This window comes from Pyxicephalus adspersus, chromosome Z (genome assembly GCF_032062135.1).
Source record: "Pyxicephalus adspersus chromosome Z, UCB_Pads_2.0, whole genome shotgun sequence".
NCBI classification, from domain to species: domain Eukaryota; kingdom Metazoa; phylum Chordata; class Amphibia; order Anura; family Pyxicephalidae; genus Pyxicephalus; species Pyxicephalus adspersus.
This window is the reverse complement of record NC_092871.1, coordinates 36,211,168-36,238,945: the sequence shown is the minus strand read 5'-3', so window position 1 is coordinate 36,238,945 and position 27,778 is coordinate 36,211,168. Positions and strand designations below refer to the sequence as shown.

The 27,778-nt window shown below is 36.6% G+C and overlaps 1 protein-coding gene across 3 annotated transcripts in view; it reads left to right on the top strand.

Moving 5' to 3' along the window:
* Positions 1 to 23,492, top strand: part of GAB3 (GRB2 associated binding protein 3) — a 90,549-nt gene extending 67,057 nt beyond the window's left edge. For 2 of the 3 annotated variants that reach the window (XM_072430939.1, XM_072430940.1), the window contains exons 7-10: positions 539 to 620; positions 8,380 to 8,482; positions 10,835 to 10,948; positions 12,125 to 23,492. In XM_072430939.1, the coding sequence (XP_072287040.1) occupies positions 539 to 620; positions 8,380 to 8,482; positions 10,835 to 10,948; positions 12,125 to 12,241 (416 nt within the window). In that variant the 3' untranslated portion in view covers positions 12,242 to 23,492. Of the gene's footprint in view, positions 1 to 538; positions 621 to 8,379; positions 8,483 to 10,834; positions 10,949 to 12,124 lie in introns of those variants that run through there. The other variant, XM_072430941.1, reaches the window with a different exon arrangement.
* The last annotated feature ends 4,286 nt before the right edge of the window (positions 23,493 to 27,778 follow it).

The window sequence follows — 27,778 nt, the reverse complement described above, 5'->3', positions numbered from 1 at the left end:
TCATATGAGAAGTATATAGTATGTGAACAGACAGGCAGGAGGAGGTTGACTGAAGAATCAGGAATGCAGGTTTAAGTTGTTCACTATGTGCTTTAGTTGGCATGCTGATAGTAGGCAATAAAGGATGACAGCCAAAAAGAGTCTTTTTGGGCAAGCATGCCCTGTCAGCTATCCACATGAAAAATATGCAGGAGAAATATGGTGTCCTCAGGCAGACCTGTTGCAAGGTTATGCTCAAAACCATGATAACATGTTGCTCCCTTAACATTTTTGATTGTAGCCTACAAAATTGCAGTTGGTATTTGGGTATGCCTTAGTAGTTCTAGACATTCTTCACATTTGTATTGAACCTTTTTATGATTTATCTATTGGTAACAAAATTGGTAAAAACAGTGTTTGGTTATGCCATTTTGCCCCAGTGATTGCCAAATTGTGACGTCACATAGTTTGGGGTGGCCTTAGGTGATTTGTTGCCTAGTTTAGACCACATATTTCGTTAAGCTAATTTGTAAGCTAATTTAAATTTTTGTGTCTGCAGTGCGCCCACCTCCCTTGGATCTACGAAACCTTTCTACAATAAGAGAACATGCACCAATCACAAGAACATGGACAGTGCCTTAGTAAGTCATCTATAGTTTATTAGATCAATTGTTTTTTTATTCTTTGTGTTTTTTCTGTTTCTGAATGTAAACTAAGTGTAACTAAGTCAAAGCATGTGATTAAAAGAGAATTGCATGTTGTTAATGTGCACATTTACTGTTACATAGTTACATAGTAGGTTAGGTAGAAAAAAGACATAAGTCCATCAAGTTCAACCACTAGGGAAATAAACATATCCCAGATATAAATCCCTATAAGACATAGTTGGTCCAGAGGAAGGCAAAAAAAAACCCTGGTACAATTTGCTTTAACAGGGGGAAAAAATCCTTCCTGATTCCATGAGGCAATCGGATGTTCATGTCAGTCATCTGAATATTACTGCACAATCTCAGAAATGCATTTTCTTCCTTGAGTGAGCACAAAACATCATTGGGAACAAGTATAGGCTAAGGAACTTTTGGAGTGATATCTAGGGATGAGCGAGCGTATTTATTAAATTCGGTCTCGCTGCAAATTGGGCCATTCTCACTTACCAAACATTCTATCTCTGCTCCCCTGATTGCTGTTGCAGCCGTGTAGTATGTGCTCCTGGATAGAGTTTGTCTATTCAGGAACACAGTGTGAGTCTCGCTGGCTGTTCATGAATAAATACAGCGTGGGAAAAATCCTCTGATTTTTCCCACAGCTGCATTCATAAAGGCAAGCCGCATGACTCTGAGAGGAGGAGTATCGCGACTGCATTTCTGAATTCAGCCGGGAGAATCCTCCACTCAGTGAGAGATCCCTGGGCACTACAGGTCAGAATGAAGTCTTGCCCTCATTCTGACCTGTAGTGCTTGTGGATCACTCACCGACAGGAAGATTCTCATGGTTGTATTTATGAATGCAGCCACAATAAGCCTCCTATAGTGATTGCTTGGATTTCCGATGATTTCGTAAAATTTTCCTGACCCATCGGAACTTTAAGGAAATTTTCGTGAGAATGCCAAAGGCTCATCCCTAGTGATATCATTGGATATCATAAGTGGTTGAAACTCAAGTCTGAAGGCAATGGATTGTGTGAAGTGGGAATAATTTTATTGGCTGTAGTTTTTAGTAGATTATTTTTTTTACAGGTATTAGTTATTACCAGGCTTGGGCTGGGTCTGAGTTGGTTTGTGGTCTCATATAGACTCTGAGATCCGTCTAAATCAGCCCAGTTGTGTATAAAAAAATTAACTCCAGACAAAATATTTATACAGGTATGGCCTTCAAGGGCATCCATAGCTTCAGCGGTCTTAGTAACCTTTGCTGTTCAGTAATGGCCAGTTTGCTCTGATTTGCTTCCTAGACTGGAACTTCAATCTGCTGGACTGTTTCTTTGCTCAAAGACAAAAATTAAATTCCAAGTGACTTGTCCGATAATCATTGAATATGAAGTGGAGTCCTGGAGAAACTATCATAACCTACTCCAGAATCCAGACACACAATATGAGATATTAGGTCCACTGTTCAACGTAAAATCCCCTCCAGAGCCTGGCGTGATCTCTGCAGTTTACCTGCCCCATTGTTTGTGTTCAGAAGGTAAGCTTTCCATTCACCTCTGTCTGTTTATCTTACAGTTATCTTACTGTTATGTATCTCTTTTTCATCTAATAGGAACTTGTCAGGATAGAACTGTGGGAGTTCCTATGAAATACTTATGTTTAACTCCACTGGCCTAATGTTTCTTCCCGGTCAGTGGCTCAGAAAAGGTAGTTTATCTAGAATTTCTTTGGGACCTTCAACAAAGTCAGAAGCAATAACTTCCAAATTTATATCCCAGGCACTAATTTCATCATTTTATTATACTATACTATTACTACTACGTTTTTCTTGCTAGTTGATCAATTTTGTTTAATATGTCAATGCTAGTCGTACTAACTGGATTGGATCCAGAGCAGCAGGAACTAGGGGAAAAATAATTAATTATCAACATCAAAGCAATTACTATGGAGAAATATAACGTACATAAATGCACTGAGAAAATAACCCCTCAAACTCTTACCACTCCAACAAGTCTCCCTCAGATCCTATAAAGAGTTCTGTTGTTTCAAAGTTATACTTTGAAGATGTCTCACTGCACTGGTAACTATTACAAGAAAGTACTTTGCTAGCTTTAGAAATTGCAGCTTGGCATTGCATGCTGTTATTAGGCCTATGATCTACCAGAACCCCCACATCCTTTTTCATTTCTGACTCCCCCAAATGTATTTCCCCTAGACAGTATGAAGCATGCATGTTGTTAGCCCCCAAGTGCATACCTTTTACATTTATCTATATTAAATGCCATTTGCCACTTGGCTGCCCAATCAAACAGTACATCCAGGTCTGCTTGTAGATTATAGACATCCTGTATGGATATAATTCCATTACATAGTTTGGTGTCATCTGCAAACACAGAAATTGTACTTTTAATCCCAAACTCTGTATCATTTATGAAGATGTTAAACAGTAAAGGTCCCAACACTGAACCCTGGGGAACACCACTAAAACCCTTAGACCATTTAGAGTATGAATCATAATTTACAACTCTCTGGATGGAATCTTTGAGCCAGTTCTCTGTCCGTTTACAGATTGACTTTTCTAAACCTATCAACCCTAACTTGCATATAAACCGTCTGTGGGGTACAGTGTCAAATGCTTTAGCAAAGTTCAAGTAAACTATATCAACTGCTATTCCACTGTCTACCTGTTTACTTACTTCCTCATAAAAAGAGAGTAAATTTGTTTGACAAATTCTTTCTTTCTTGAAGCCATGCTGACTATCACATAAAATATTTTTCTAGCAGAAACTCCTCTATGTGGATCTTTATCAAACTCTCTAAGACCTTTCCAACTATGGACGTTAAACTAACAGGTCTGTAGTTACCTGCTAATGACCTTGCACCCTTTTTGAAGATAGGAACCACATCGGCCTTACGCCAATCAATCGATACCTTGCCAGTGACTAAGGAGTCTCTAAAAATTAGAAATACTGGCTTTGAAATAACTGAGCTCAGCTCTTTGAGGACAAGTGGATGTAATCCATCAGGTTCTTGTGCTTTGTCAGCTTTAATTTTCCCAGCTGTTTCGCAATTATATCAATTCTGAGCCATTGTGACTCATTTAAGGCAGTGACATTGCTATTATGAATTTCATCTTGAGCTCTGCCATTTTCCTTTGTGAACACAGAGCTAAAATAAAGTGTTTAGTTAAGCTGCGTACACACTTCCAATTTTTATCGTTGGAAATGAACGACGAACGATCGATTGGGCAAAAATCGTTCATAAAAAAAGTAACCAATGATGCCGACGAACGAGGATAGTCGTTGGAAATGAACGACCGGACCGGCGGATCGGATTGGACGACGATCGTTGACCATCTATCGTGTGTACGGTCGTTCATTGATCGTCCATGGTCTGAGCATGCGCGGTGAACGAACGTTCGCTCACTTCCTGTGGTGCACGTCACTTCCTGTATCGTTCAAACGATCGCATCTATCGTGTGTACAATATCTGCGATCGATCGTGTCGTTATCTGTATGTACAGGATCGGTGCTATACGATCGTTCGCAGATATCGTGCAGGATCGTTCGTTGTTCGTTTACCAACGATAATAATTGGAAGTGTGTACGTAGCTTTACTCTGCCTTGTCTTTATCCCCAGTTACCAACCCAGCGACATCCTTTAAGAGGCCTACATGCTCAGATCTGAAATTTTTGCTAATAATATATTTGAAAAAATTTGGGAGGTTTGCCTTACTTTCCTTTGCAATCTGTCTTTCATTTTGAAGTTTTGCACATTTTATCTCCTTTTTACATCTTTTATTATATTCTTTATAGGTTTCAAATGATGAAGGTGATCCTTCATTTTTAAATTTCTGGAATGCCCTTTTCTTGTTCCTTATGGCTTTTTTAACATCAGCTGTGCGCCACATAGGTTTTAATTTTAGCCTCTTAAACTTATTACCCACTGGAATATGTTTTTCAGTTTGCTTTTGTAGAACAGACCTAAAACATTCCCATTTCTGTTCTGTGTTCTTTGAGGACAATATTGTCTCCCAGTCCAAGTCACAGAGAGCCACCCTTAATAATAGGAAATTTGCTCTCTTAAAATTAAATGTTTTTATCTTTCCTGTTTTTGCTTCCTGTTTACAGCTTACATTAAATGAAATAATATTATGGTCACTGCTACCCAGATTCTCTATTATTTCCACATGTGTTATAAGCTCTGCATTAGAAAGAACTAGGTCCAGCAGAGTATCATTTCTAGTGGGAGCTTATATAAACTGTACCATAAAATTATCTTGTATTAAATTCACAAATTTCCTCCCATTTGCTGTTCCTGTAGTGCCATTACTCTAGTCAATGTCAGGGTAGTTGAAATCTCCCATGAATAAAACACTTCTGCTTTTTGCTGCTCCGCTTTCTATCTGTTCTAGTAGTTGATTTTCTATTTCTTCCTTAGCACTTGGGGGGCTAAAACAGACTCCAATCTTTAATTGTGTGTTATTCAACCCCACATTCAACTCCACCCATAATGCCTCAACCTCATCGCTTGTTCCCTCCGCAATTTCTTCTTTCACATTCACTTTTAGATCACTACATGCACTTTTAGATCACTTTTAGATGTTCAGTTCATCTGTTAAGTGTTATTGTCTGGCAAGGTGCAACATGGCAGCTAAAAGTTAAAATGAGACATAAAAGCTTTCCTGGGATAGTAAATATTAGAGTAGTCATGTCCCAGCTTTAGGCAGAAAAAAGTATCATTAAATGTGCACCCATCTTATTCTAACCAGATGTATCACCCAGATGGGTCATTTATCTGCATGCAACACATGCGTACCATAAAATTAAAAAGATATGACATAAAAAACAGAAAGCTGATCCAAACCTGTTACACTTTAAATCAGGGGTGCCCAACAGGTGGATCGCGATCTACCAGTAGATCGCAAAGGCAACATGAGTGGATAGCAGAGCCCTGCCGTTCAAAATCAACTCTACTGCGCACAGGAGTTAAGTCTAAGTTTTTATTGTTGATAGATCATTTTGACTTGGTTTGCAAGCCAAAAAAGTGTGGGCACACCTGGTTTATATATTTAAATGTACTGTGCAATAGTAATATTATTTTTGAAAAAAAGGAGTGTTCGTTTTCTGGACATCCAATCCTATTAGGCTGTATACTTCTGGTGCACTGCTGTTTTGCTGGAAGCTGGTAGTAAACTTGTGAAGGCAGTGTGAACTGCTACAATGTTGTTAGAATTTGTCACACTTGGATATTTGGTCACACTCCAGTAAAAAAATATTACCAGGCGTATTAAATGTCTGCAGTAAGAGCGTTCATGTTATTATATAATTTGATGTATTCTTTTTACCAATTATGCATGCAGGAAAACAAACTGTTGATGCTCTTTTATAAACATAAATTCTCAAATTCTCAGAAAATTACAGTGGAGGGTTTATGAGAGGTCATATCCATCAGTGAATTAGGGTATTCAGCAGAATATTTGCTTGTTACTGAAGTGACCCATATAGAGTAAAAGGTCACTTGATCCAAATTACTATGTTTTTATAAACATTTTGAAGCAGCTTGAATTATATTTATAAATGTATAAAACTTTAAAAAAACACAATCAGTTTTGTAAGAAATATGCAATTGCTCTGGGATATTTTACAGACATATTTGTGAACATTGACAGTATTATGGAACATATTAAGTTTGAAATTAGGGCCTAATGATATTTATTTTTCAACATTGCCAATACCCATTTTACATATCTTAACTTCTGTTAGGAATTTGAAATGTGCCTACCATGAAGGAACAAAACCTATTACATACACACTGCTATCACTAAAAAGATTGTAAAATGTACTTTACTATGTATTTTTTTTATTAAACAAACTTTAGAACCCTTTCACACCAGGGCACTTTATAGCAGTGCTGTTAAGGGACTTCCTAATTTATTACAGCAGAACAACGGAGAACACTTAGAACAAGGTTCACTAGTGCAGCACATTTATTGGTATTGTGCAAACACTCATTACAGTGCACTGCAATGCAGGTACTTTTGGTCCCACTCACAGTGGATGACACAGCATCACAGCAGCACACCAACACATTTAACATGTGCTACTGCTTGTTGCACATTACCTTAAAAACAATGGTGTGGATGAGCTTTTAATGAACCATAAAATGAAGAGGTCAGAAGTTTCTATGATAGCTAAGGCATGTGATAAGTGTCAAAACACATTTAAAGCCTTTTTTTCTGCAGGAGCATAGAATAAGGGTGCCTGTGCATTCTATTCCTTAGTGGTCAGTCATTGTACTTGTACAGTTGTGTATATTTTGTTGTCCCCAAAAAAGTAGGATGCCCAAGTTTTTTTACCCCACCACCACCATGCACACACACACAGCTTAGCACCGGCTTTTTTTTGGTCCAGCAACAGCATGTTATTTGGGGTAGAAAACTTTAATTCTGCCCATCTCCAGCTCACAGTATCCAGGATTGGGGGGGTATTCATTGTAATATTATGTAAGCCCTGCTAAGTCCTGGAATCTGGAAACCTAGCCTCAACATTTCACCCATACCCTTGCTCTATTCTTGTGCCTGCTTTTTCGCCTCTCAGTATAATACCTTTCAGTATAATATTTCTTCTGCCCATGATATATAATTTCTCCACTGGAGGCCGGGCTATCAACCTGATGCTGGTCCCAGTGATTTCACCACATCATCAGTGAAAGGCCAGAGTATATGAGGTTCACCAAAGGTAAAAAGATGACGTTTCCTTACTGTGTACCTTGTGTTCATATCATCCACAACTAGTTAGACCAGTATGTACAACAATCTTGTGGGGTTTTTATTTCCAGTATGATTCAGCTTTAGTTTTAATAACTGCATGTTTAGCTATGTAAATGTTATCATTTCAGAAAGAAACACAGAAAAAACCAATGATGATCCACAAACCAAACAGATATCATAATGAAAAATGTTTACAATGTTTCAGGTTGTCTGTTTCAAAGACCTTGGCTGAGTCATTGTATGGCTGTGTGTGCCATTTGTTTTGGTGGTATATTTGCTGGTGATGACAGATTCCTGCTGCAATAATTGTTAGCTATATGCTGTACAATTAGAGTGTTGCCTAGTTAATCTAACACAAGATGATGCTCCTGATGTCTCAATAATAGCCACATCTATCTTGGCGACATATCAGGCCTGTTGTTATCACTCCTAATATGCCTTTAGTGTTTAGTTTTACTAATATTTATCATCTTTAGTGCTTTGTAAACATCACTTCATGGAAGTCTGTGCGTCAGTGTTCAGAACAGCTGCAAACCTGAACATTGGCAGCAGATGATCAGTTCAATACAAGGGCCCCTGGAGTCTCCTAAAGCAAATATGACAATGAGAAATAGGCAGTAAGGTATGATTCAGGCCCTGCCTGTGGAAGACAAAAAGAGAAACAAATAAATATTGCATAGAAACACAGCTGCACGGTGCATTGCAGACAAACGCATCATGTCTGTGCTGGGTGGACAATCTTCACAAACCCATTTGTCTAAATGACTGGCCGGGCCGCTGTTTACCATCTAGATGCCTATCTGGGAGATGTCTGATTCCTGCTGACTCTTTGTCAGTAAACCTCATTTTTATATTGTTATTCCTACCAGAGAAGCAGAAGCAGGGCATGTTTATGGGACATATGTGCAATGTCAGGAGTTGGCTGCATTTCAGAGCATCTGTAAAATGCTTGTCTGACCTCTTCCATGTTTTTCTTCCTAGTAATCGGACCAGCTTTATCTCCCCAGAAAGCGACTGTATTAGCTCAGCAAATATCTTTGCCAGTTCTGTCTCGGGAGAAGAGGACGAGAGCTATATTCCAATGGTAATCGTTTTCTTTCTGCACTGGCAGTGTTTTACACAGCACAGACTACTATAGATATTGTGCTGAAAATAATGCTATATACAATAGACAGTGATACTACACTAGGCTTTCATTTTATCTGTAGACCTCAATAAATACTTATACATAATCCTGGTTATATGCAATCTGATATTTGAAAAGTGATTTGACATAACTGGCTGATGTATACTTTAAAGAACGACTCTAACCAAGATCACTGGACACAAGTAGGGTTCTCCCTGATGTCTGGGATGCTATCTTGGAGATATCTTGTAATTTAAATTCACATGAAGCATCTACTCATCCACCTGCTTAACCCTAAATATCCTAGCAGCAATGCTTAACTTAATACCTTACCCTAATGTCTTACCTTATTGCCTACTTAATAGATATGAGCATTCTCTCATTTATTCAGGGGATCAGTGCATGTTCATAGGGCAAGATTGGGGTAGGTAACCATCTGCCACTAGAGATATCTTGGTAAGGTGGGGTGACTGCACACTAACCACTCCATATGAATTCATGCTTAATCACTATATATATATATATATATATATATATATATATATATATGTAATGATAAGATAATATACAATGATATCATAAGATAATATCATAATATCAGCTATTGGACCTCACTTACTATTTAATTGTGTTAAAGGTTCTAAAGTTATGTAAACGTGATTGAATAACCATTTTTTAATAACGCAGGGGCTTACCTATACCATTAATTCAGTATGTATCCAATCAGGCAGGTACTTCATAGTTACTGATGAAATTTAAAGATTGTACAATAATATTTTAACATGTGTGGTCAGCTTGCCTTGTCAGTTTAAAATAATTTTTTGCAGAATCCACTAGAGGGCACAAGGCACAGATATATTTTATCATGTACCTTCTATTATGTCATTACCTTCCAGAAGTCAGTAAAGCTAGTCATTTGTAATAGTACGTTTTCGTAGTTGAAATAGGTTGATTGAAAAATTGTTTTATGTTTTTAGATTGTGAGAGGATGGTAAAATCAAACACTGCCCCATAAAATCTAAAAGAGTACTTCCTTTCATGTAAAGCTACTTTTAAACTTGAAACCCCCTGACATTTAGAAAAAAAAAACATTTTTGTATTGGTTTTGATTTGTCCTCCCATCAGGATCTATTCCTATGTGTGCATAACTGGAAGCAAGTGTCCCCCATCCCAGTTTCCTGTTCCACTTCAGCCAATACATTGAACATCCTAGTTCTTCCTGGGGTGCCTTCTTCATATGTTCCAGTGGTGTCCACTAGTGACCTGTTATGTATTAAACCCTACTTGGTCCTGCATCAGAATGTGCATAAAATACATTCCAGAGATAGGAGCCAGAATGTTCAGTTTACTGTTATATCCAGGGTATACCCAGGGAATAAAAGACCAAATCTAAGGTGTAAAATCAATCTCCCAAGTGCTCTTTATACTTTTACATTTAAAATTAATTGTATTTGATACCATATAAACAAAAGTATAGCTTTGTACTTTTCTGATTTTTCCATAATGTTTTTTTAATGATGTTCCTTTTACTTTTATACTCACCATCTGTTTTCCTTTAATTATAGCAAGCTTTAGGATACAGATATGTATATTCCCTGCACAACCAAATTTGAATTGTTTCACTATTCTATTTTTTTTAAATAAATTGAAGCAGTGTAAATTGCACAGGATTTTTCCTTTGTTCATGGTAGTTGAATTGAGCAGTGTGTTGAGTGGTGGGAGGGGGTAAGAGGGGGTAAATATATGCATCTGGGGAGGTTTAAATGAAGTAAACCTTTTGTTTATTCTGCATGGGAAAATCACAGATTTATTTTACATTAAGACATCTGTACTGTAGATCTTCAAGCATCACAGTGACTGATTCTAATATTTATTTAGAACTATTTATTTAATTTGGCCTCCCCCTTAACGGTGGGTTAAGGGGAGATTCCCACAGACCCGTTCCCGGTATTCGCTATAGCTATCATCATCAAATCCCTTTATTTCCTGTTCTGAGGCATTGGTTGTATGAAAGACCCTTATAGTGATTTGATCTGATGCCCTATTTTTGCTGAAGGTTATAATGACTTGTGTAAATATGGAGGGAAAACTACTCACTGGCAGCTACCAAACCACTGTCAAAGCAACTCAAATCGTTTATAGGCTGTGTGCTCTTGGAGGTGAAATGAAAGCTTGCATTTTTTTCTTTAGTTTGAGTTTTATAAATATGCCTTTACACTTTTTGAATGCTTTTCTCTCTGCTATTGAAAATTATAGGAACTGTAACAATAGGTGTTTACAAAATAATGCTACATATTTTTTTTTTTAAAGGAACAGAGACAAGGAGCATCACCCAGTAATGGAAGCTTCCCTTGGCCAAGAAAATTCAACCTTGACTATCTAGCGCTGGATTTTAATTCTGCCTCTCCATCACCTGTGCAAAAGGTAAAATGCAGCAAAATGATTACTTATAAAATTACTTATTATCTTTTTTTGTTGAAATCCCAAAATAATAACAATATTGTGGAAGTCCAAAACTAGGCAATTATTAAGGGTCAAATGTGAAGGGTCATATGTGAATTAATTTATGTATTGTACTTTTGAGACATTTACTAGAGCCTTACCTGTGGCTGACTGTCCCATCAGATAGGACAGTCCGTCACAGGTCGAGGAATCCTTGGCAACCTCTGAAGGAACCCTTGGGTTCTACAGACCCCTGGTTGAGAATGGCTGGTCCAAGTGAACAATTCTTGTTCCTCTAAAGTCTCAGAATAAGTATGCACACTAGAAATGTCAAAAGACCTAATTTCATGCTTTAAATTAAAAAAAGCTTTTTAAAAGGAATATGTTATGCATATCAGAGATCTAAAGCTACATACACACGTTCAATAATTGTCGTTGGAAAGGATCTTTCACGATCCTTTCCAATGACTAAGGACTGCACGATGCATGAACCTGTACATGCTGCACCGTTCTGCTTTATGGAGAGGGGGGGGCGACGGAGATGCACCCCGCTGTGCTCTTTTCCCCTTCGCTTCCATTAAGATCGTTCATCATCCATCGTCCGTGGATCTGCCTAGACGGTCATTCGCACGATTGACGACGGGCGCTGTACACACGCCAGATTCTCATCCGATATCAGCCCTGAGCCGATTATCGGATGAGAATCATTGGACGTGTGTATGTAGCCTAAGGGTTCTATTTTTTAAACAGAGAATCTGACCTTCACTTACACATTTCTTAGTGGGAATTAGTTACTGCCATTAAAACATAGGGACCTGTAAGATTCCCACCAAGGAATGTTTGAGGGGATGTCAGATTTCCTGTTTTCTAAAAATAGAGCTTAAGGATCTTTACTGAAGGAGGTCTGCGGTAGCATCTACCATATTTTTCTTCACTTTAAACCCCAAAGCATCAAGTTTTATTCTCACACTATATAACTGAAAAAAAGAGTGAACATCTTATCTTCTGTCTAAAATGTATTTCCTGTCCACTAAGTAGTAAACCTAAAAGTATTTTTATGGGCGTCAAAACTTTTTAATGTTGTTTTGTAAACATTACCACAAAAGCATTTTATTTTTAAGATAAGTATGTAATTTATTTCATCTCTTTTAATTTAAGAAACCTTACCTGTCTGAAGAGCAGAGAGTGGACTATGTGCAAGTGGATGAGAAGAAGACCCAAGCTCTGCAGAACACCAAGCAAGAGTGGTCTGATGAGAGGCAGTCAAAGGTGTAAAACTGTTTCATCAGTGGCTTCTTACGTTTTGCACTAGATTAAGTCATTTTTATAATGCAGCTAAAATGGACATTTTTATGAACCGTGAAAGTACAAACTGCGGGTGGAATTATACAGCCAAGGGACAAACTGTATTTATTTCTATAATAATTATTGTGTATTATAGCAAGGAACGTGTATTAACATACACTGAAAAAGTCTGAGCACTGCTTGTATATATTCAGGATTCAGCTAGAACAGCTTGTTCTGAGAGCCTCAGCAGCGCATATTACAAATAGTTTCTGTTCTCTATATTTTACCAGTTGATATTTAATAAGCCATATGGATAACAGAGCCTTGGAAAATACTATGGGCTACATGAACAGAAGTGTTGGAGCAGTTTTTGGACCAATCAGCTTTTCTTATTTAATATTTTTGACCTGACCTAGGAAATGTTGGTTGGCTACCATGAAAAACAAAAAAAGTTCCGTCTAAAACACTTTTGATCATTAGTCATTGCGTTACAATGCTCTTCTTCCTGAGAGAACAGTGATGTATCCAAAGTGAGGAGCTGTCCAGTTCTCTCAGTTGTTACAGTGCGCATTTTTAGTAGAGAGGTGCAATAATTTGCCAACATTTTTATAGTTTGTAAACTGTGGCACTGTAGTATATGCAAAGCACTTGGTTTAACTATTTATATGTGGGTATATATGAACATATCTCCACACAACAGTCTGTTAATACATTGTACCTCTCAAATAACTATATTTGTGTTGGCTTTGTCTTCTTAAAAGGGCTTACTAGCTGTTATGGGTCAGGACCTGCATTAGTAGTATAGGGCTTCAAGATTTCCCTGCTAGTATAACTGACAGTTTTTTCTACAATGTTTAGCTTGCAAGATGAGTCTTGGAGATCTTGTTGGAGTGTTACTCCAATACAGCCGTGGCTGTTATTATAACTTAAGTGGCCGCCTTCTGGGGTGGGAGTGCTCTTCAATTGCTGCAACTTCTTCTCACTTGTAGAATTGTGCAACGTTTTTGCAGTGTGTGCAGGAGTATAACCGGATGTACAGGGTCAGGGCCCAGTTTTTCTGTTGGGGTGGGGATAAGCACTAGAGCTTAAATGGCCTTAATGGGAAAGACAATCATAGCATGAAAGTATTTGAAGTTTTTTTTATGAAGCTGAACTTCAGCCAAACAGCTAAATACACAAATAACAATGTTTATGTGACCCTTCTCCGTTATCCAAACGATGATCAATTTGTGATCCAGCAACCACTTCCAGGTTGGTGAGTCCCTGGACAACTCTACAGACTTAATGTCAGTTAAAACAGAGATTCCACTATAATAAAAGATCCACTTACACAATCTTTTTCCCTTCCATAACCACCTACTTATAGGTGAAAAACCTTTCTGAAAAAAATTAGGATTGTACTTACCTTACAGTTGTCTTCCACCCTGCTGGGTGTAACGTCCCTGTTCTTTCCAGAACGTACCCATGGAATCCAGAATAGCCAAAATCACAAAAGAAGACTCTTCAGTTTAGTTGAAGCACATTTTCTTGCAAGATATTAGCTTTGGATTTTACAGGTATCTTTTCAAAAGCACAGTCCAGCACCTGCAGTTGCCACGAAAAAAAGCTTTTTTCAGCATCCTTTTCACTTACTGAAAGAGGGTTATTTGGAAAGGGGAAGGGGCCCAGAGAATGTAAAAAAAAACTTCCTTTTTTTGTAATATTTTGCCTCCTCGAGGACCCACCGTGACCTATGATTGGTGAAGCAGCAGGCTTAGGAGGTCATCTCTCTGCTATCTTCTCCCCTCTGTAAAACCAATTAACAGATAGCTCTATGTTAAGCAACAAAGCTCTAAATGGTTCAGAATGCTGCCTTTTTTTCTCTCAGTATAACTGCTGCTTTGCGATGGGTTGCAAGATACTGGTAAAAAGACAGATTCAGGTACTTATACTAGTTCTATGTAAAAATAATATTAACTTTTACATTAATATATAAAAGTATATATTAGTGTTTTTTTTCTAACAGCCTGGAGTTCAGCTTTAACAGCGGTCCCATCATTGTGTGCACATTACCAAGCCCCTCCTGTAAACATATCAGATTAAAAACCATTCCTAAATACAGGGTGTTGTCATGTGCATAGCAGATCTTTTATGTCAGGAAGAAATAATAAATGTCTGCATTTAAAGTTGGTACTTATGGAGCAGAGCCCATTTTTACCATAATTTACAGTTGTGCCTTTAGTCGGCATCCTTTTTTATGCTTACAGTAGCTTAACAATGTTTAATACAGTCCCAACGCATTGCATGGCTCATCTTGGTAAAATATTGTCTAGAAGTGCTGATGTACAATTTATGAATGTGGCCACTAGACGGCAATGTTTATATCTCAGTATTTGGAAAACATCAGTTTTCACTTTTTTCAATCAGTAGCCAATATGGCAGCTTCCATAAAGGAAAATTAAAGTGACCAATGTTAAATGTGTTTTTTTTCTTTAATTACTGATTGTCCTCAAAAGTTAAAAATGAATAAGCGCTGAACCTCTTTATGCTGCCACTTAAGTTGGTAAAAAGTAACCTTTAAATTGCATTACCCCATTCTGATTGTGTTAAAGATTCTGTTGACATTAACAGTTCATCAGCAGAGCATTTGTTCATTCAGATATTGGTACCATAAGCATGCCAGACTATTTTGTTGTTTATGTTATCCAGCAGAGACATACCCAACTGTCAGTCAGCATAATCTCTTTTCACGTTCTTACCAAGCCATCATTGGTGTAGAACAATCGTTCTTTGTATTATCACTAATTCAACTTTTGCTTTATCTCCTGTGTGTCACAGTGTCATATTTTTACAGTGAACAGTGATCTTTGTTACACATTTTATTTGCAGGAAGATGCTCACATGGTATAGACCAGCTATTCTCAGTCAAAATTTGTGGAACGTCAGGGTTCCTGCAGAGGTTGCTATTTGATGATGCCTGCATAGTTCCCAGGCCAAACCTATGTGTAGGGGTCAGCTGCATGATTTCAATGATTTGTAAGTTGTCTATAAGGATTTTATTCCAGCCACAACTGTACGCATTCTTCACACTGACCAATGTAAAAGGCTTTTTTCCCACTGTTATTTAAGTATATTTTATCTAATTATCTGCATAAATATGGAAATTATATCCCCTATCAATTCATATAGATATTCAATTAAAGAAGGTTCATGCACAAATAATAGCTAGTCATTCAAACAGTTTAATTAAGAAAACAAGGTAAGACAAAGTACACAACAATATTGTCAGATATTTAAACACATAGGAACTTCAATCACTGATACATATATATCACATGGACATAGTTATTAGTAGTAACCCCTGTAATATTCTAGTAACTAAGTAATACACAATACATCAAATAACATAGAATGCAATTCAAGAAGGTGTAATAGCTACCTGTATGGATGTTGATGGGTACTCCATGAGCCTGATTCCCTCAGAGCTCCCATCATTCCCTCTCCTCTTTGTTATATTCCAGCTCCCCTTTTTATATAGTTAAGTCCTATTAGGTAACATTGGGACTCCTTGATTGGTTAGTGGGTGTGTTCGGTACGCTGACCATCAGTTGGCACACACCCCACTAGATTGGGATTGGTTAATGTAATTTGATGGACCTCCCAACTAAATTTGATATAAAAATCTCCATCTGGAATCTATGTTTAGGGGTCTATAAATGTCCAGCAAGGTCATCACCCCAGTCCATCTGTTCACTTCTCCCTCCATCTCCTGTTTCCTCAATTGAATGGACTTATTGCCCTTTGAAGGCCATATTGGTGGTCTGTTTGTTCTGGGAAAATAGGTCTTGTCTCCTGGCAGCTGTTGTAGCACCTGTGTGTTACTCTGTGAAGTCCTACACTTGGAGACCCCCTAGGAAGCCCCTATGGCCAGATCAAGATAACACAGGTTTCATGTTAAAACACAACATTTCTGTACTGTATTGTTTCATGCTAGTTAGATACAGTCTAATTATTAGGACCCACATATACCTAGTCATACATCTATGAATACATCTATATATTTATACATATATATACCTCTATATACATTTACATATTCATAAACAATCTTGAGGTGCAACACCACTGTCCCTAAAACATTAACAGGGATTTCCTGTGACCTAAATATAATTTCAAGCACTCCTCGTGGCAGAAACGTTGAGAATGACTGCTATAGATTTTTAAAAATGTCCTAACTTGCCAATGGACTTTTTCTTTGGACAAATATTTGTAAAGATTTGGTATGCACACTGAGCATCAATCCTTCAGATATACTGACGTTTACGTATGTTAATAGTCCACTATTTGTATTGTTCATTACTACACTGTATGTTTGGATCTTTGTTCTTTGTACTACTGCCTTATTAGATTTAACCAGGTTAGGGGCTCAGATAGCTCTAATGTATATTACCTGCCCATCAAGAAATGGTGTTTCTTAAATGTTAAGTCTTGGTTCCTTTGTCTTGGAACTAATTCTTTTGATATTGAGTTCAAAGACATTTAGGTGAACAAAAATATTATAAGGGTAAGCTCCTAGGTGTAGCCATCACAATAGAAACATTTGATGAACACTTTCAAAGAGCTAAGTTATTTGCTGTATAGTGATGTGGCTTTCGTTCACTGGGGGTATTCACCAAGAGGGTAATACATGAGGTAGTACTCCACAAATATATATATCTTTTGCAGAGGGCGCTGTGTCTGGAAAGTTGAACTGGCAGGGCTGTTCAACAAGGAGGAAGTTTATATCTGCTATTGTGTGTAAAAAGTGCACCTATTCTTTAAAACCCATAATATAAATGATGGAATGTACTGAAAATGCATCAGGAAGAAAGATTTTGTCATGTTGCTAAACAAGACATCCCACTAGCACACATTGCACAGCACTGGCAGTGTTCTGGATAACAACACCATGAATGGCCAGCACTTTTCCAACCAAATAAAGTGAAAGGGCAATTGCAAAAATGTAAATTATTTTGCTTAGTTATGCTGTATCAAAAAAGCGCAAAACATTTTGCAACCCTGTCACTGAAACAACTGAGAATTGATTTACCAATGTTCTTGCATGAATAGCTGTACATGCCTTACATCTAGAGAATGTTGTTTTGATCCTCATAACACTGTCTGGTTACATTCCAATGGCATGAATTTGGCGGCCAAAATCTGGACAGGACAGACAGCAATCCCTGTCACATCAAGTACTGTTTGCTTATGGAAGTATAAACATCTGTATTAACTTCTCAATGGTGGTATATACTTAAAAAACGAAAATTTGTGTTGTTCCCATACCTAAACAACGTTAATGCAATGCAATTAATGCAATGAAAGCAATTACAAATTTTCATTTTGAAAATGTCTATATCCCTATATTTCTCTAAATTTTGGAGGGTTTGTACAATTGATGCCATCAGTGCACATTCCATGTACTTCCAAATAGCTTATTTGGTATATTACACTTGCTGGGGCAGCTGATGGAAGGAGGAATTAGCACGGTGCTAAATGACAGTTCCTATTGATATAGATACATCCCACAACTGTGCCTGCCAGTAGTCCTTTCCCTATACAAGATGTGTGTGCAGGTTCTTAGGGGTCAAAACAGCATATTTGATTTGCTGGGAAAGAACCAATGAATCCATGTCAGAAAAAAAGATTTTAGGTGGCGTTCCATAGCCAAGCAGGGGGGAAATTAGGGAAGGCTTGACAACAGTAGTTGCCAAGCTATATGGGGTATCTAGTTCCACTCTGGACCTCTGGCAGTGTCACCAATACATCACTTTTTGCACCATATGACAATTTCTTGTTTCTGGGGGTGTGTTCTGGGGCTTTATTGACTAGATCTAGGTTCCAATTTCTTCTTCTTTTCAGTGGCCATTAACACGGCATTGTGCTCTTCAGGTTGGGTTTATGTATTTATTATTATGGAAAGTGTGAGAATAGGTAAACTAACAGGGTAGGACAGGATGTATACTATAGCTTGAGATTATCACCAACAATAATCTTATGAGATACTAGATGCCAGGAGGTGACCTATTCCAACAGACAGATATACAATAACTGATAGGTTTACACACTTACTAACACACTTATTCTCACAATATCCGCACAGGTTTGCACTCTGCTATGGAATAACCCTGATGTCAGTTTTTCCACTTGTATAGTTTTAAATCTCTAAATAGGACAATGTTTTGTCTAAGTAAAGTGAATTTACACAGTTTTACATGTACCTGTAAAAAAACTATCGTCGCTTTTAGTTCAGAAAAGGCAGCTTTGTACAGAGTTAGGAGAGGCTTTGCCTTCAAATGGTCTTCGTAATGGTTTTTAACGGACAGAATTTCACTATGAATCTCTTTGCTGTAATATTTGAGCAATACTACTCTAAATTTGTGGTGCAGAGGATTGGTGAAAGCAGTGATGTTGCAAAGACCCCTTGCAAAAAAAACTGTTTTAAATCAGTTACATCATCTACCCCTGCTAACAAATAACAGGCTGACTTTTAGGGGAAGCCTGCCACCTTCTGAGTTATAGAAAAAAGGCAGCAACATTTTCAGTATCACCAAAGCTTTATTGCAATAGTCTGACTACTATAGGTATTTAACATTTAGAGACATTCCTATGGCCATTTCCAGCTAAGACCACAATGTTATAGGCATAAAACCTTCTAATAAGGGCAGATATAACTGCTTTAAAATGACACAGGTATATATGTGCTACAAATTAGCAGGACATATATGGAGGCATTTAGGCTGATACCTTTACTTAATAAGAACACAAGAGGAACCCTGGACGGTTTTACAAGGTAGGCCCAACTATGAGGACAGTGTATGACGACTTTCCAAGTGCTTAAGTGATAATGATTAGAAATAATGCAATAATATGATCTCATCATGATATGGCCAAAATGACATTAAATGAGCAAATTAATACACCTGCTTTATTGGCTTATAATCTGCAACATTCTATCCAATAAGAATACTTTTAAACAGCCCCTGTGGGACCTTGTAAAAGGTTAAAACCAATGTAACTGACAATAAATTTAATTATACCCTTATTTGTTGAACTCCTGTTTTTTATCCTAAAATATAAAAACAATGCTATGATACATTTACTTTGTAGAGCTCACACAGAACTGTGTATTACAGGAGCTATAGGGGGTCTTGTAACTCATCTCAGTGTCTTAAATATCCATTCCTAAATTGATTTCCTAGTTTTGTTGTTTGAAGTAATCAAAAATGTCTATTGCGAACCTTCCAATAAAAAGAAAGAAAAACATAAAACAATTTTTTAAATAATTTATGTGGTGCAGATGGACTAACAACAGAGCCTTCTGTATCAGGATAGATATTATGTTTTCGTAAATCATTTTTCCTAGAATTGGCAGCAGATTGTTAAGACGTGGAAAATTCGCACTCCATTCCTAGCATGCTTTGCTCTCAACAAATGTTCTGCTGACAATTTGTGCCTATTAATAGCAATAAAAAATCCTATTAATAGATGACATACGTTCAATCCCAGTGTGCTGCCTATATCAAAATACACTAGAAAATTCTGTTAGAGAATTGATCATACTAAACATTTGCCTAGATTGTGCTCTGTTCTTACAAAGGGCTAATATAAAATGTGAGGGCTATTGCAGCACTGTGTATGGGTAAAGTAAAATCTGTATGTCATGAATTCTCTGCCAAGGCATTTCATATAAACTCTGTGATTGTGGGATCACCTGCAGAGCTATAATTGAGGGCAGCACTGTTCATACAATTATTATTACCAGTGACATGACAGCTTGAAGATTGTACCAATAGTTGTCCTGTTTGAAGAATGATGATCTTAGATTATTTTAACTGGCTTATTCATGTCTTCCCGCAACTTTTGCTATGTGCATTGTCGGTTTATTTTACAAGGCCTGGAAATAGAAGGGAGCCCAGGTCTAAATATGTACTTTTGGCTGTTTTTGCCTTTCTTTAATTTGGTTGGAGCCTTTAGACAATTCTGTATGCGCCACATTTTTGTTGAGGTTTACCAGTGTTCATGATACTTTTTGGTATGTTCAAGAAGATGATAGGGCTTAGAAAAATGGACAATATTAGAACAGCCTTGAAAAAAAGATCTTCTGGGAATTGATTGAACAGACCGAGTCATTTACTTATGGCATATTTGGTTTAATTTGACCATGTGAACCATCATTCTAAAGTATGGATTAGTTTTCCATTTCTTCAATCGGTCATTCATTTATAATAATGCATATGACTAGACTACAAGTAATGTCCTTGAAGCCTAAAATACATTTTTTCATATTTGCTATGATCATCTGATGATTTGTATAATTTGTCCTTTTTTTCTATGGAATATATCAGACAATCATAATGATAAAACGTTTACTAATTCTGTGCACTGCCAGAGGACTATGACATGGCATTGCATTATTATTATTTCATTAATATTAATAATATTATATATAATTTCATAAGCTTCTAAGTGTCTAAATTTGATTATCATCTTGACAAACCTTCGATTAAACCAGGGGTTGGTTCTCCACAAAGTTCCCTAACAGAGTTGGTTTTTAAGATAATGAGTGTTGTTCTATTCCACAAGTTACTAGGAAATACCATACTCCAAAGACATTTAGGTGAACTACAATGCACAACTGGATTAACAATAAAGTTTTAAATGGAGTTAGGTTTGCAAATATGTACATTATAAAGGTTAAGTACTCTTCTGCTTTTGAAACTCTTTGTATAATGTACATATGATGAACTATGAATATTTGCTTTTTTCCTGCTTGTAATGAAAATAATATGCTGAATTTCACAATTTTTATTCAAAATGCTGAACAAGAAACATTCCAAAGATATGATTCTGGCCAAAATATGTGAGCAGACTTTTTAGGAATGTACTGTCAGTTTAATCTGTTTGTAAATCCCTTTAGATGGTACAAGGTACCATTTCTTTGTTTGTCTTTATGGGGAATATCAAAGCTGAGCAACTGGATGTGGCTTAATTTATATTTCTAGGCTGTGCAAATCTGTGGCAATAAGTGGGGTAGCACCAAGCCCTGGACTATTATTGGAGTAAGGATTCTTCCCAATCTGGTGCCCTTCTTTCATTGGTTTGAGAATGCCAGCGCTATGAGGCTCAGTCTCTTCCTGTAGTCTGCAAATAACTGCAAAAGATTTGTTTTCTGGATATAGATTTGCTAACAGGTCTATATATGTCTAAAATAAAGGGATTATCATACTTCCAGTGTCATATTGTTTAACAAATACCAGCTGTCCCACACCATCTCTGGTTATTACTGTGCCCTTTAAATCCCCTGCTCCATCACTGATGACAGAATACTGGCCAATCAAATTTCAGTTTCATGTTTTTTGGAGTTTTTTTTTTATTTTTTTTTTGTCCAATTGACAGCTGGATTCTGATTGACTGCTGTGGGCAACACCGAAAATTTGTACACATTTTTAGGCCTTTTTTTATAGTCAGCTGAACAGTATGTTTTTTTTTTTTTCTTCCTTTAATACCAGAATCTTTTAGCCATCTGTCGTTCACACTGTACGTATATTGTACACTCCAAAAAAAACACTTTCATTTTAGAATGTACAAGTGACATGCTGTCCAGAAAAATAAAGGAGGCAAGCAAGACTTATGGATGTTGCTTAATGCAAAACACAAAGCGTTAGCAGCAAAACATTTCCTTCATAACAATGCAAATGTATTTTTAGACACAGTGTTTTTTATTTTCATATGAAGGCTACACCCAAAATTCTCTGCCAGTCGGTAAACAATCTGAGGTTACAAAGAAAACAGTGCCTGTGCTTTGTACACAAAACACTGAAATTATTATACTGAAATTATAATAAATATAGGAGCCAAAAAGTGTTAAGTTTGTATACTTGTGATCCTATGACTGTACCTACTTTTTGTAGTTCTGTGTGTACTGTGTAAAAATGTACCACTGAGTTCTATCTGCCATAAGAAAGAGATTCACACTCAGAACACCTTGTAATAGGTTCACTAACAAGGCTTAGTATTCTCAGAGGCATAAGTGTCCGCTCAAAGACTTTTACTATACATACAAAAATATGTACAACAAACCTGAACTCACTATGCATTGATGAGTGTGACACTTTTGCAGATTCACAGTGATAATATTTAAAAGTAATTTATTATATTTTAGGGAAAAAGTGATATATCCATAACATAGGTGGTTACTTTCTTGCAAATTGATTTGTACAAAAAAGCCTTAGTCAACTTTCATAGTTTTATTATCAGGTCTTCTACTGTAAGGATCTGAGAAGATGCTGCTTGTGGTATACTACAGTTTGATTATACAAATTGGAGTTTGTTAGATGCAGCAAAATATCATTGCCATGTGGCAATTGTATCTGAGATGTCTTCATTTAGTCATTTCCTATTCATCATCAATGGTGTATATAACTATGCTGGTATTTGTTTCTGGTCCCTTAAAGGAACCTATATGGAGGAAAATAGGGAGCTTCCTTCGGTGATGGTCTTCTAGCATTGCTAGTTGCCTGCCTCACTGACTTCAGTACTTGAAGTTGTTGATCAGGATATTGTCCTAGGTCTAGAACGTTGGAAAGCATTTTTGCAAGAGTATTAGCATGACAGCCAGGCATTGGTGTTGTCATCAGTGGTATTCTCTAAACTTCTTCAGTACAGGTAATCTTTAAAAACAAGTAGTGAAATATTCAAATACATATTGTGTTAAATTCTCAGGACTTTGTGAAATGCTTTTGTAAGTTATCCAAGAACGATGTGGATGCCCCTCAGACTGCTTTCCAGTGGGATATGAAGACCCTTGCTATGTACTCAGCCATGTTCCGTATAATGCCTCTACTGAGTATGTAGTATTGTTGCAGATGACAGATTTCTGCAGATGTTCTCAGGGTTTATTATAACAGGAAACTTAAAGGATTTTGTTATAACGGCAGGCTTTGGCATTATATTACCTGTTGTATTTAATTTCTTTAGTAAAGATTACAAATATACGAGTATATATTCCAAATACTAATTTAAGCATTACACTTTGTAAATACAGTAGCTATATCTATTTACCCACTGGAACAGCATTCATTTTCATCTCTCTCTAAAATATTTGTACGAAAGAGCCTAATTTAAACTTTTTGTTTAAATTGTTACCTTTGTATATATTTGCATGTACATTGTAAGTTTCTTTTTTAATAAAAGATGAATGGAATTGTTTCATTGCAAATACGGTTGTCTGTTTTCTTGCTTCAGTATACTAGTCAGAGAACTGACATTTTGTTTTTAAAACTTTAAGGAAACAAACAAAAAATCTTGTTAATCTATACATTTAGAAAAACAAGGATGTCACAAGGTGCCATATCTTTCTGGATTGTTCTCTGAACTCCCTTCTTTACCCATGCAAAAAACATCATTCTGATCAGAGTATATACACCCCTTAAGATTAACTTGTTGTTATTAACTTAAGCACCAAGTTATTAGAAATGGTCAATAGGATGAAAAATATGACTTTTGTATGCAAATAGAACTGATTTAAAAGTGAGCCAATCAAGCTCTGTAGCTGCAGAGTGCAATGCTCATGCATTTTGCATAAAAAGTTTTTTTTTTGCATCTCAATGGTCACATCTCTAGTGCCTTGAGGAAGGTTCCTCCTTACATGGACATTCCAGGACTTCTCTACAGGGCTGGGCATTGAGGATAAATGTAAACTCTGGTGAAAAATATCTTTTAAAACTTTTTAGAGGATTTCATGTGAATAGAGATTTAAATTAGTCAAGCAGAAAAGTATAATATTGAACTATAATGAGACGTTGCATAAGTAAGTTATTATCGGTTAACACATGTATCCACTATCCTATCAATGTGAGAAATGCTCATATGCAGAACAGGATTCTGAAAATACTGTGGGTTGTGTATAACTGATTGCCTCTTGCATATTGTACATTACATACACGTGACTTTTGAACATTTTTCATTTAAATCCCTGACCCCTGCATGCAGAAGGTTGCATAACCTGACCCCTGCCTTCTGTGTGTTTCAAACGCTATACCCAGTACAGTTTAGACTCCCACTATTTGGGACATTTGGTTGCACCCATAAGTGTTGACCCACATCTTTTACAATCATAGCAATCCTAGGGGGCCCCATCCAAAGTTTTGCATTGAGGGGCATTGGTTTCTAGTTATGCCCATACAAGAATTCTGGTCCTATTGCTTGTTTGAATCAGAATTCAAAAGCTTCCAATTCATACTGCACCATTTAATGTATATTCCTATGTTGTCCATGTATACATACTTTAATAGAAATTTTACCATGACTGCTATGCGTTCTTTTGAATATGATAACAATGCAGGGAGCACATGTCTCTTAGTACACTATTAAATATTGAACCAAAATAATAAATGGTGTGATATGTTTCCTATAAATAAAAATAGCATAACCTCGTCAGACCCAGTAAATCAATCTCTTCATCTTATATTTAGCCCTCTGCTTATCTGACTCATATCCTTTAGTATATTGTTTGTGACACATTTTGCATAAATCGGCATAAAAACTGCAGAGCCTTTTCCTGCTTTGGAAAAGAGAAATCACATTTATATCATAACACAAGGCTTACTAAGGGAATAATATTGACACCATGCCTGTATCCTCACAGAACACTCACATTCAAGACTTGTTTGTGCTTATGTCTTGTCCTGTTTTGACATTAACGCAAAGCAAGCACTGTAAAATCACAATGTGATTTCCTCCCCTTGTTATTTTCGATCAATATTCTCAATTTAAAGCAATCCTTTTGATCAACTTCAAGTATACAATGATCATACACTTGTTTGATAATTAATTTGCATTACAATTGACTTTACAGCTAAAATCCTATCGACTAGAAAAACTTCTAATCAATTTTCAGTCAACTTTCTATTCAAGTATTAATCATATACACCCCAGATTTAATTATTTTTATTGATTTATATATCAATTTAGTATTTTATCCCATAATCAGCTTATCAAATATATTGCATGTGTATTGCTAGTATATGAATACAGTTTAGGCTTACATTCCACTGTCTTTCAATTACCAAGCACTCCTTTCCTGTGTTTGTGGAGAAACATATTTACATGGGGCATTAAGTATTTGGGGATTGTGGCATGCTAATGCAGTTGATACAGTTTACTTGGACTTTGCAAAAGCATTTGACACAGTACCCCACAGATGGGTAATATGGAAGTTAGGGTCTAAAGGTTTAGGGAAGTCTGTAAATGCATAAAGACCTTGCTTAAAGACCGCATCCAGAGAGTTGTAATTAATGATTCATACTCTGAATAGTCTAAGGTTATTAGAGGTGTACCCCAGGGTTCAGTTTGGGACCTTTACTGTTTAACATCTTTATAAATGATATAGAGTTTGGGTTTAAAAGTACCATTTCTGTGTTTGCAGATGACACCAAACTATGTAATGGAATTAAGTCCATACAGGATGTATATAATCTACAAGCAGACCTGGATGTACTGTTTGATTAGGCAGCCAAGTGGCAAATGACATTTAATATAGATAATTGTAAAGTTATGCACTTGGGGGCCAACAACATGCATGCTTCATAGTGTCTAGGTGGAATACATTTGGGGGAGTCAGAAATGGAAAGGGATCTGGGGGTTCTGGTAGATCATAGACTTAATAACAGCATGCAATGCCAAGCTGCAATATCTAAAGCTAGTAAAGTACTTTCTCGTAATAAAAGAGGAATAGACTGCAGAGATGGAGACATAATCCTGCCCCTGTACAAAGCATTGCTCAGACCACATCTGGAATATGCAGTCCAGTTTTGGGCACCAGGTCACAAAAAAAGACATTCTGGAATTGGAGGATCTAAAGTACTACAAAGTTTGATGTTGAATGAGCTTGGTGTATGTATCAGTACGACCCTAAAATACAAATCCATGGACAGTTAGACATTTCATTCTGATCCAAAGGCAATGGAGGGCTATCTGCTAATCCAATTATTTTAACTCATTAGCCATATCAAGATTTCCAACTTTACTATATATGTTTTATAAATCAGCGATTTAGAAAACTCTAAAGCCAGAAACAGACCATGCTGCAATGGAAATTCACATTAATCAAAACTGTTGCTTAGCCCTTTCAGTTAAATGATACCTGCATTGATAAAGTATGGAGGGTGCCATTGCTAGACCTGCTCAATTCAAATTTATTGTAGCCACAAATTTAATCTTAACAATCAGTCCCTTTAGTGTCTCATCTACAGATCTTTGTATTCAACACAGTATTAAAAATATGGCACATCAAGCTTTTATAAGCAGGAAAGACGCACAGAGAATTAGTTCAAAGTAGACATTACTATGATAACTTTAAATTCTCAATTAAACTGCACTGCATAATAATAAGACAATGTGCAAGGCATTCTGACATGTAAAACCAGTATATTCTGTATATCAGAATTTCTTTTATTTCCTTTATTATAACCAATTGAATGCTAAAATTTAGAAACCTAATAAAATGACTTTACACATAAATGTAAAAAATGTCCTTTGCTATCTATTACATTATTACCAGACGTCTATCATGTATTTCACATCTCAATGTATATAATATGTTTGAAAAGAGTCTTGCAAATTTTTTTTTTTCAGATTTTTGTACTATTTTAAATGTTTTTACATTTCTGTTGTGATTTTTCTGAAAGCTTGTACTAACCTTCCTCCTTTGCCTTTGAGTTCCTAAGCAGCTATCATCACCAAGATCCACTGATACACAAGTAAGGTGATCACAATCAAATAGAGGACTAAAAAAAAAAAACAAAACAATAAAGAAACCGGGAACAAAAGCAGAGTTGTTGTACATCTTGACCTGTCAGGTTTTAAATGTTATCATCTGAGAAAATAAGACTTTTAATGTCAAGTGAAGTTAACCTTTTCTGTTTTGTTCCCTTTTACAGTGTTGCACAAAAAGCTGAAGTTTTTAAAACGTACCGTATGTAAAAATTAAACACCGACTGGGTCAGTAATAGCTGATTTGTTGTGTGCCCAGTACATGGTTCACAGAGTTTATATTTTCAGGTTTGTTATTGCTAAAATAAAAGTGATGGCATATTACTGTCATATATCTCTGATTCGCAAAAAGTAAATTCATGTCTTTATTTATTCTACATGCTTAAAAAAACTACTATTGCAAAGTCGCAAAAACACTTCATCATCCAAAATGTATGGATGTGCTGTAGTTAAAGATATAGATGCAGCAGGTATAAATATACCGAGTTAAAATAGTTCCATACATCCATCACTCATCTATCTGTATACAGGTAATGGCATTGCTTGTAAATAATGCTTAGATGAGTCTATATACTGTATTTTTCGGACCATTAGACGCTCCGGACTATAGGACGCACCAGGTTTTCCGCACGGGAAAACAAGAAAAAAAAAATTCATTTGATTTCCCCTGAGATCCAGCGTGCGGCACTTGTGCCCACCCATGAAGGCGGCGCCGATCGGCATTCATCAAAT